Genomic DNA, 11,721 nt, shown 5'->3' on the forward strand with positions numbered 1-11,721 from the left:
AACAAGACACAAACCATTTAAAACAGAAAACAATTTCAATATCTTAACTTTCGTTCCCTTATTTGCACGACCTCCTCACACCTCCCTTTTTGTATTCCACTAAAATTGTTAATTGTTTCAGCAATTCCTTTCCATCTTCCTCTGTTTTCTATCCTATAATTATCTTAACATATTCTAACCTTATTTTTCCCTTTAATACTCTATTAATCTATTTATACTTAATTCCTTATAGCATTTCTACTAAAGCCATATAACTTCATTCCAACATTTTTCTAACATTCATTATTTTTACAGTATTTCTATACATAGTCTTAAACTTTTTCCAGTCTTCTTCCACCGACTCTTCTCCCTGGTCTCGAATTTCTGCCAGTCGTTTCCGCCAGTTCCATATAGTCCATCAACTTCATCTGCCATTCTTCCCGAATAGTTAAATCTTGTGTCTTCCAGTACTTCACAATGAGTATTCTTGCTGCTATTGTTGCATACGTGAAAAAAGTTCTATCCTTCTTTAACACCAATTGGCCGACCACGCCCAGGAGAAAGGCCTCTGGTTTCTTCAAGAGGGTGTATTTAAATACCTTTTTCATTTCATTATGAATCATCTCCCAAAGTGTCTTAATCCTTGGGCATGTCCACCAAAGGTGAACTCTAATCCTCAAATTCGTCTGTTTTTCTTTAAGTTCAGTCGTAGCAAGCGTCAACTTATGTTCATCAAATTGCCTCTGTAGGGCTGGGGCTCTCTTTCTCTTTCTCTCCAGTTGTGTTACTTTACATTCAACAACAACAGCTTTTTCCCTGGCTTCCTCTGCAGTTTGCCGTATCAAAGTAGGTTCCTGTATCAATTTCTGGGTGGTTTCTGTATTGGTATTGTTTATACTTTCTGTAATTAAGTTAATTTTAATAGTTGAAACATCCACTTTCGCATTTATCGTGTCCATTTTCCTGTTAAGCTGATCCAATGAGTCATTTATCTTATATAATGCAGCCACTAAAGCCTCTTCTGTCGACATTCCTCTTGGTTTTAAATATACTGGTACAAAGGCTGCAACAGAAGCAGCAGGGAAGCCTGATGATGGACCTCTCCTGGATTGTTGCCAAGTCCTCCCAGACCTTAATGTTTTGTCAGCAGTTGACTGGTCTGTTTTTCCTCTTCCATTTACCATAATACTTAAAAGATTCAAGGTCAGTCCCAGAGTCTCACGGTTTTTAACTTGCATCTGGAAATTCCCCTAGCCCAGCTCTTGTAACGCAACCGGTTTCAAAGGCTTCCACTAGGGGGAAACAGTTTCTATTTGTAATAGTCAATAGTATCCTCTTTTAAACAATCCAATATTAGTTTCAAATTAGTTTCAATTTTCAGTTACTTTTGCTCCTTTTTAAAGCAGCCGGAGACAGTAGAGACAATGTATTTCTCTTGTTTAGCTAGCTGTCAATGAACGTTCTAAACGCTGTCAATGAACATTCCAAAAGATGTCAGTCCTACTAGCAGCCCGTTTCCAGGGTCAGAGCGGCGGTGTTTTAAATCTCTTCGCTCTCTCCCGCAGGCATACTCAATCCACAACTTCCCCCTCTCTTCTCCTGCCTCCAAGAGGGGGTTTAATGTTCTTTACCGATGAAATTTAATCTTTTACGAAAGACTTTCCAGGACTCCAGCTTGCAACTTCATTGCCTCAGTCTATTTACAAAAGGGGAAGGCGGACTTCCTGTTTTGAACCTCCCCGTTACGATACCAAATTAAACATTTAGAAATCCAATTCTTCCGCTTCAGCTCTACTCACGGGTAATTACTTTAAAGTCCAATTGTCCACAGGAAAAGGTCAGCGCTCTCCGGCAACAGCTATGCGGCTTCGCTCCGTGGAAGAAGCAGACGATTCGATGCACCGCGCCGCTCACCCCACGTCGCTCCGGAGCCCCCAAAACCGGGGTTCCCCGCGAGTGGGGGAGGCGCAAAAGGTGCCTGCCGAATCCCACGCTCACAGGCTTCTTCCGCCTGTGATTTTAACGGGTCTCCGCCTTCGCCGTGGCAGCCAGACCCAGATTTCCATGGAGCAGATTCCTCCCAGTCAGAGGAATTCCGCCATTACCGGAGGCACCTCCCCGGAAGTCTCCCTGAGATCCAAATTCTAGGAGCCTAGCCATGTGCTGGGAAGGGCTGGGGCTCAATGGGAGAGCATATGCTTTGCATGAAGGGCCCACATTGACTCCCAGACATCTCCAGGTAGGAGTGGGAGAGACCCCCCCGGAGGGCTGTTGCCAGTCTGTGTAGAGACAATACTGAGCCTCAACAGTTTAACTCAGTATGAGAAGGCAGCTTCCTGAGGGGATCTTATTGACATTTATGGACCTAACAGCAGCATGGTAAACAACAAAAGCAACAACGTTCCTCAGGGTAATCCCTCAAAACATATTGCAGTACCTTTAGCACATTTATTGCACCATGAGCTTTTGTGGACTAGAATCATGAATGACGCTGATAGTGATATTTAAGGAACATATAACTTGATGATACGAGCACAGTAGTAGGACACTATTGACCCCAGAAAAACAAAGTAGGTAAGATGCCTCTGTAATAAAACATTGCAGTGGGACGTGTTTCTGTCTCGCCGCTCCATTGCATTCGCCCTCCCCCAGGTTTTCCTCCTACCCACCCAAAAGTCAGCATTCTGTGCATACTGAGCATGCTCAGTTCTTATTGGCCTGTTTTGCTCTCACCCAACCCCCCACCAATTTTGGTTTTTTTTGGGGGGGGGGGCTAATGCAAATGTGCCCAGTCCTCCATTGAGTTCTATGGGCTGCCCTTGTTTCTTCCCCTTGCTCCTCAGTGTGAACCAGGAAATAACCTATCCAGACCATAACATGTTTCTCTCTACACATTCCCGCCCCCCCAGCCACTCAATTCCCACTCCCATCTTGTTTACACTCACTCCCCTTCTTGCACTGAAGTCCCTGTCCCATTCAATAGAATGGAAAGGTAGCTAATTATAAGTTTAAGTTGATATTAAATAAAATTTGTAGATAATAGCCTGCCAGCAAAGGCGCTGCTTTGATTTTAAGATGGCTACATTTCCCTTTAATGTTTTAGGCACTTTATAAATGATACAAGAGCTGGGAAAAGGATCAGTGAAGTTACTATGGGTGTGGGGAGGGCAAGCAAACTCTGGCTTCTGAACTGGACAGGTGGAACAGAATTGGAGGAGAACAGTTCATCTTTAGCAACGGCTTCACAGTTATTCCTTTTTCCTCCCTTAAGAAACCCAATCTCCCTTAACAACCTGCTCTCACAGTGGCCATAGCAAGATGTCTTCAGTGCCCAGCCACCATTCTCTTGTCCCACACTGCCCCAGGCAAAGCTCTCTTTTTACTATTTAGTATCACCATCATTTGTTGGTTTACAGTGCTAAAGGTTAATCATCACCCCCTGGATTTCAGTGTCTTGATTTTCCTACGTGGGAGCAGTGCCTTGGCAACTGGGTTCCACTTCCTACCAGCCGTTGTGGGAGCACACACCCCAGGCATGCAGCGCCTCTGTTTCCTAGCCTGTCAAAAGCATTGCATAGTAGTAATTCAAGAATATTGGTTCAACCTGTTGCTTCACTCAACACCAACCCTTCCCCTGCCAATACATAATTTTCTAGCTGGTGAGAAATTATTCACCTTTCCCTCCAGAACCCACGCTCACAAACAAGAGAAGGTGGATGGAGCGGGGGCGGGAATCTGGTCTCCTTTTTGTTTTTTTATCTTAAGTACAAACAGGTATTTTTGAGGCTTCCAAAATTATGGCATTGCATTGTAATTAGGAAGCAATTTAACGACATTTAAGAAACAATTATGTTGCATTTAATTTGTGCTTCAGCTGTTTCCTGGCATTCTTTTTTTGGAATTGTGACTATGGCACTTTTATCACTTAATGACCAAACACACACAAAAGCTGAAGCAGCTCTAACACCCTTTATTCCCCCCCCCCTTGCTTAGTATTTTGTTTTTAAGAGGGGGGGGAAAGGAAACCATTTATCAAAATGGTTCCACAGTATTCCTTGTTGTAATTTTGGAGCTTGGCAGGTCACTGACTAAACGTTGTGATGGTGAATATGTCCCCTGCAGTTGTCTGAACCTTCTTTAAATAGCAAGTATATGGTGATGTGGGGAGCACAGTCAGGATGAAGACTGGTTAACACTGCAGCCCCAACGAAGAACCTCCCTCCCCACAGCTCTTATTTGGCATGGGAACCATCACTGTATTTCCTCACAAATCATCATGTTTTCAAAAGGTTTATGCAACTAGTAGTGGTACCTTTCTGAAAGGCGATTCAAACAGTGAAGAAGGAAGTCCACAGAGAACTTTGAGCCACCTGAAAATGCTTCTGGTGGATTAAGAGCAAATGGCAAGCTCTGCTGGACCAAAGGCCTTCTACTCTAACATTGGTTTCCAAAATGAGCTCAGCAACTGTCTGTCACTGGAGGTAATAGAGCCATCAGAGGTAGTAGTAACCATGGAAGGCTTTGTCCTCCATGGATTTCACGAGTCCCCCTTGAAAGATGTCCTAGTTGGTGTCTGGCACTACACCTTATGGTACTGAATTCCATAGTGTACGTTCTGTAGTTGTCAGAGCATGAATCTATGTGTCAAAGCCTCCTTTCATGTGGAAAGTTAGCATGCCAGGGAGAAGGTTGCTAGGGTAGACTTCTCCCTTATATGTTCAAGCAGCTTTTGGCATTCTGGACTCTTATTTTGCCATGAAAACTACACCATGTTTTCTTCCTGCAAGTCTGAGTAAGTTCTCAGTTTTTGACCACACCAAATGCATTAATCTGTGCATATTTTCTTGTACTCCTGAAGGTTTCTCAATGAAGACTACTGCTTGCTTGTACCCTATATCCTATCCCCCTTTCTTAAAAGTCAATCAGCCGAGTTTGAAAGTCAGCCTTCAATTTATTTTATGAATGGAGACTAGAAATTTGAAAGAAATGAATTTTGTGAAAAACAATGCTATTGTTTAAAAGTTATTAAATGAGTTATTACATGGTAGTTCTGTGCACAACGAAGCCACAGAAGCAAACACCTTATAAATAATCATCCTGAAGTTTATTTGCCTACTGCTCTTCAAAATTATGCCCAAAGCAGCTCACAAGAGAACAGTAAACAAACCATCAATATATAGGTACAACAAAACCATAGTCATTAGTATTCCAAGTGCATTTCACAAATGTAGTATTTCCCCTCTCCCCATATGTCATTTGTTTAAATGAATAATGCAAGGAAATGTTTCCCTAGCTGGCAGGAGGGTTAAGCGTTCTCAGGGCCAAAACTAAGGTTTTGGCTTATCCAGGACCTGAAACCGACGAAAGACCCTAGGCACCATCAGCAGCCATCTTTGTAGTTGGAATCTGTTCCAAACCAGGTGGAACTGAGCCAGGCAGAGAGCAGGGACTATGTCTGGCAGGACTCACACAGGCTTTATATTATATCAAGGCTTTATACCAGGGTTAAAGAGAGGCTCCCCAGGACTTTTTTTTGGGGGGGGGGTCACGTCATTAGAATATGACACTAATTATTCTGCTACTTGCTTACTTATGCAACCCTATTGTGTGGGACTGTTAAGAAACAGTGGTCTGCTAGCAGACTCATAAAAGGAAATCTCCTTGAGACAACTCTGCACTTCACAGATCTGTCAGGAAGCTCACTAGGTGTGTAAGTATTTATGCAGGCTGCTTGTTGAGCAATTCATAGCAGGAGTTGCTGCTTGTCTGGAAAAGCTGCTCCCACAGCAATAATCCTGATCTTTTTCTGCCTTCTTTCTAAAATAATACCAGTAGTATTATTCATTAAAATGTGTATTGCAGCGCCTAGAATCATTCATCCTCACAGCACTGCTGTTTGTGAGGTAGGTTGGTGTTATTGTTACTAACAGTAAATCTCACTCTGAGAAACTCTTGGGGAATGTCTCCTCTCCCCAGAGAAACTGAGTGAAATGACCCTCCTCAGTTTGTTTGTCCACAAGTAGGATGGCGGATTTTGAGAGACCTTCTGCATGCACAAGTCAACTTTTGGTGTATGACCTGGTTGAGAAGGATATTTGGGTGAGAAAATGAAGAGATAAGCCACCGGGGGCAGGGGGTTCCCCGCTTCTCATCCATGCCTCATTTTTGCTTTTTAATCCAGACTCTACCACTGACCTTACCTTCTTGATTGAGGCCACCATCACACCTAGTTTGGCCCTGTAGTCTGTTTACTGTAGTACAGAACAAAGATGCAAGTAGTATCAAATCATTACAAAGGAAGAGACTATTAGAAGGATGGTGAACATCAATGAGTGATGAATGAAAACAAAGTGGGCCATTCTTCTGCATCTGAATGGATGTCGACAAAATTTCATTTATTGCCCTCTTGACCCTCGAAACATAGAATAGTAGAGTTGGAAGTGATCACGAGGGTCATCTAGTCCAACCCCCTGCCACGCAGGAATCTTTTGGCCAAAGTGGGACTCGAACTCACAGCCTTGAGATTAAGTGTCTCATGCTCTACCAACTTGCATTTCAACCCCAATCTGAAAAAGGCTTGAAGTTGAAGAGAACTGTATGGCAGAAAGAGTGGGGAGACCGCCAAGATGGACTCATGCCACATACTCCATTACATGAATCATTTTACGTTCTAAATGCTGCTTAGGAAACGTAGTCTGGTTCTGTGGTATTGTTCTCTCTCTCTCTCTCTGTCTCTCTGTCACACACACCTGAAAATATTTACTGAAAGAAAAATCTGAAAACTGTATCAAGCAGTCGGGTTGCATATTCCCTGACTATTGCCACATTAGGTTTTTTATGCCACTTTAAATTTTTGCCATTTGAGAACCTATCTTAGGACAGTTCTGCTTGTGTGTCTGATAAATATTTGCCACATAAGAGATTCTGACAATTCGGTCCTTGCTTTATTTTCATTCTTGGGCAACAAACCCTTTCTTTTTAGATCAGGTGGGTCAATAGTTGGTGACATTCCATGTGACTCTTGGTTTGAGGACAAAAGCTGCATGCCTTCCCATCTTTTCAGCCTTTTCTCAACCATTTCCCAGTCAAACCCTCCAGACCTTGAGTTCACGCAAAACTGCTTTTGGATCCCTTTCCCTAGGGAGTTTTCCCTGAGCATCAAGGGCTGAATTTGACTGAGATTTGAGTAAATCTCACCAATGTGCATGTTTTTTCTTCATTGATTCATGGAGCTCATGTGACTTCTTTTCATTCATGCGACCTCTTACTATATCCATCATTCCATTTTTCTTTCCTATTAGAGTGAAATTGGACACAGCCCTCCTCCTGCCTACGCCCCTATGTCAGGAGTAAGTATTTCCCAATCAACCTTCATCAATTAGGGGTTTGTCTGTCTTTTTAAAAACATTTCATTCCTTCTCTTTTCTTTCTAAGTTCCATCACGTGCCTCTCACCCATTTCCTCAATTCTAGTTCCAGAACTTGCCATGTTCTTGAGGGACTGAGTGGTCTCTCTGATCTCAGTGGAAATTCTACTGAGAGCTTGGAACTCTACAAAATAAAACATCACCAGAGTTTAATATCTGCTTCAGAATAAGTTCCTATTTTATCTTACTGTCAGGTGTTGCTAATTCATTAGTCAGTTACGTTCTCAGCTTTCCTGATAACCAGAAATTGTTATGATTTAAAACAAGGGAGTACAGACGGAATAGGAAGCCGCTCTCGAGCCTAAAAGTATCTTGCTGGGGGGAGAGCCCTGTAAGTTTGGATGTGCTACTTGCATTTCTCATTAAATTAGGGGTGTGTGCAGGAGTGGCACCGCTTGTGGCAAAATGGGAGGTGCCACCCTGCCCTGCTGCCACTTTCTGCACCACCCACCCCTGCCAGCAGAGAAGCAGTGCTGGCACTGGTGTCAATTTCAGATGAGGTCTCACATGATCTGCAAGATTCCACATGATTTTGGCAAGATCTCACCTAAAATGGGCACCAGTGCTGGCAGCGGAAGCAGCAGGGCAGGTGGGGTGCCCACAGGGATGCTGCCTCAGGGAATAGGGCCGCCTGAGACAGAGGCCTTACCCTGCCTAATGGATGTGCCGGCCCTATGTGTGTGTGTGTGTGTGTGTGTGTGTGTGTGTCTCCATTCTGATCAGTTATCAGATACTGGAATGCCCCAAGGAGAGGTGCCCATGTCTTAATTTATAATTAATAGCTCTGAAGTTTGAAAAATCTTCCTTCATAAGTAAAAGAAGGTGACACATAACAGATGCCAATTGATTTTAAATTCGCTGTATTAAGATGTTTGTTTTCTGCTGGAAATGAAAGATAGGCAGTTTTCAATAGCTAGTTTAGATTATTCCCTTTTTCAGTCTCTCTCCAACATACACAGAGGCAAGAGTCTGCGTTACTGATCCAAAAAGGTATGAATTTCAATACCAGTGCATTTTTAGTACCAAGTTCTTTATTAGGGCATTGTAGCAGTTACAGAAAAAAAATATAACAAATATCGGGGGAAATGGACATATAATACTAATAAACAGTACCTCATTAAACAAAATAATGGTCAAAATAATGGACAAGCACCAATAACTCCCCTCTGCAAAAAACCCAAACATCCCTTATTTGTAACAAATATAAGCTAAAGGGAATAGCACCTCTCAGAATACCCCCCCACGACCTGTTAAGTAAGAAAGAACACCTCTCAAATTTACAAGAACTAAGACCCTATATAGGTCACAGTTGTATATAAAATCACTCTCTTTATATAGACTTAAAGTATGTGGTGAAGCTACACACAAAATGACAGGAAGTACAATATAAGATCATCAGAAAATCTTGTTTTATGATAATTTCTTGAGATGATGAGCTCCAAAAGTAGCAGGTAATTCCTGCAAGAGTAACTGATTAATAATCTCTACAAGCCCACAAGAAAGAAGAAGAAAGTTATCCCCTACCCTTTTATGAAAGATTTCAACCATATCCATATAAAGTTTATTTCTGAAAGAACAAAGATAATTCAACTATGCATGCTACTTTACCAGATACTGTGCTGCAGTGCTTTTTTGTTGAAAAAATGAGGCTTGGTAGTCATAAAAGTGCTTTGGGTACCAGCACAAAATGGCTGCCATAGGCAGCAAAAATAAGAGGCGCCAGTACTCTGCAGGTTTAGGCCCGGGAACAAAAGTGTTTCCAAAGTGTTTTGCCTAAAGCAAAATTCTGTGGCAAAAGTGGAATTTCCTGCCAATATGAACTGCTTAAGCAAAATTTGTGAGTGATGCTGATATGTACCTGTCTAAATTGTCACTGAGTTTTACCTAAAGGGAATTTTTTGGGTGATTTGGGAGGTTTCTGCTAGGGAGAAACATCTAAGGCAGTGTTTCCCAACCTTGGGCCTCCAGCTGTTTCTGAACTACAATTCCCATCATCCCTGACCACTGGTTTTGCTAGCTGAGGATTATGGGAGTTGTAGTCCAAAAACAGCTGGAGGCCCAAGGTTGGGAAATACTGATCTAAGGAACTGTAGGGAAAACAAAATGAATTTGGTAAAAAGTGGCAGAATTTCTTGCAGTATATGCACACACTATATATATATATATATATATATATATATATATATATATATATAAATAATTCAAGGGCGAGTACTGACATGTATGGATCAGAAAGTTCTAAATGATAGCATTAAAAAGGAATTTAATAGAATGTCAGCCTGGAATTTTCTATTTTGCCCTCAGTTTTTGAATTTTTGGCAAAATTTTACTAGGTCTTCTGTAAGGTTTTTTCTTTTGAAGATGTGTGCTGTGATACTTGAGGTCTATTCTAATTGGAATACCAGGGAAAGGACATATCAAGTTGAACAAATAAATGAAAATAAAATGTAATATTATATGCACAAAAGCCCACAAGTACAATCGTTTATGAGTCTCTCGTGTCGTGTTTCTTACAGAACCAGTTTATCTACAGAGACGGCAGCTTGGCTACCGAACAAGTAATTCCTTTGCCATACCGAGCTGCCATGCCAAGCATAGCACCAGAACTTCCCATCATGCAAAGTGCTGCAGAGATCTGTGATGATACTTGCTGCAATGGCACCTTGCGGAAGCAAGTGGCCAGCCTTTCACAGGAAGACAGCATCACTCAGAGGTACAGCGCTGACCCAACAGTTTTTATACCTGAACGGGGGCCAAGAAACGAGCTGGATGAAGATGGATACATGACTCCAATGCCAGAAAAACCCAAAACAGGTATGTAGATACATACATGTGATAGCAATCATAAGGTTTTGGATTTGGAATAGGACCTAAGCTGCATCTGAAGGTTTTGAAGGCTAATTTCTCGTAGCAGCTTGGCTTCCAGAGGTGATTGATTATCAATGTTTAAACCCCACTCTTTCTCTAAAGAGCTCCACCTCGATATAAGTTATAGGGCAAAGACAATACTAATAAAGGGATTTGTGCTGCACAAAGAGAAGGAGATAGTTACCCAATAACATTGTGAGCTTAGCAAAAGATAAGGAGAGGTTAAATTTAGATAAATTTAGAGTGTAAGAAATAAAGGGAGGTTACCCTGTGCAGATTTACAAGGCTATAAAATATATAGAGAAAAGTAACATACTCCTGATAATTCATTGTTTTTCTCCAAAGAATAGAGTCCACTTCTGGTAAAATCACTGTGGGGCTTAACTTCAGACTTCAGTGACTTAGATCATATTTCAATGAGAAATTAGGTTATCTTTAGCTGAAGGATCCAGTCTCACCCACGACTGGCCCAAAATCATGCAGTGAGCTTCATGTCTATGTAGGGATTTGAATGCAAGTCTCTCTGGTCAAACCTCAATATCTGGAATTGTAAAAAATCAAAACTGGAACGATTAACTTGCTTAATCCATTAAGTGTGAGCTTCACCTGTGCCTACTTGACACCTGCTATAGTCTATGTGCTCTGTCTAGAACTACTCTGCCATCATACCTCTTACACTCTGAAAACATTGAAAAAACTACTAAAGAGCAATCTTAAAGATTATTGACACTTATAGTCAGGGACAGATGTGAAAGAAGGGAGAAAACCTGGTGCAGAAAAGAGATTTTGTTTTTGAACATAACTGGATGAGCACGTTGAGACTTTCTCACTGCAGATGTCCTTCCTTCCTCCTGTCCTCACCCCTGTCGTTAACCTTCTAGCCATGCTACTAACAGCCCACTGAGTTTCCACAGTTCTCTTGCACTCCTCGTCACACTTTTGTTTCTGCAGACCACAGGCTTTTGGCTTGTCTAAGATGTACTGTGTGAAAAAGACCTGAAGGTCAGTGTGCACGTATGTCCTGAGCCAAAATGCTACAGTAACATCTCTAACCCAGGAGAGATAGCTTGATTCAGATAGTTTTCGGTCACCTCTCTCTCTCTAAAATGAAGTATTTCATTTTAGAGTTGTGGAAGAGTTCCTCCCTCGCTAAGCATCTGCATGCCTCCTGCATTTTAATCTGGGATTTCCTGCACTGTTTAAATCAACATATTCATATTTGAGAGTGGAGTTAGCTAGGTTTGTTCCTTGAGGCTATTGTATTTTTCTATGGCCCATGTAATATGTAACAGTGTTGTTTATTTTTTAATTGTGCTAGTGGCACTTTCATAATCTGCCAGATAACATTATATGGCAGTGGTGGTTATTGTTTCCCTGAGGATAAGCAATGTAAACAGGAGACATTTTCAGCACTGCTGGAAAAGTTCAGATCAGCTGTGCGTACTTTG

At 41.7% G+C, this 11,721-nt stretch overlaps 1 protein-coding gene across 5 annotated transcripts in view; it reads left to right on the plus strand.

Moving 5' to 3' along the window:
* The window catches only part of ERBB4 (erb-b2 receptor tyrosine kinase 4), an 836,864-nt gene that overhangs the window by 818,542 nt on the left and 6,601 nt on the right, over positions 1 to 11,721 (plus strand). For 4 of the 5 annotated variants that reach the window (XM_081015663.1, XM_081015662.1, XM_081015665.1 and 1 more), the window contains 2 exons: positions 7,281 to 7,328; positions 9,922 to 10,219. In XM_081015663.1, coding sequence (XP_080871789.1) covers positions 7,281 to 7,328; positions 9,922 to 10,219 — 346 coding nt within the window. The remainder of the gene's footprint in view (positions 1 to 7,280; positions 7,329 to 9,921; positions 10,220 to 11,721) is intronic. The other variant, XM_081015664.1, reaches the window with a different exon arrangement.

This window comes from Podarcis pityusensis, assembly GCF_964106645.2.
Source record: "Podarcis pityusensis genome assembly, chromosome: 1".
NCBI lineage: Eukaryota > Metazoa > Chordata > Lepidosauria > Squamata > Lacertidae > Podarcis > Podarcis pityusensis.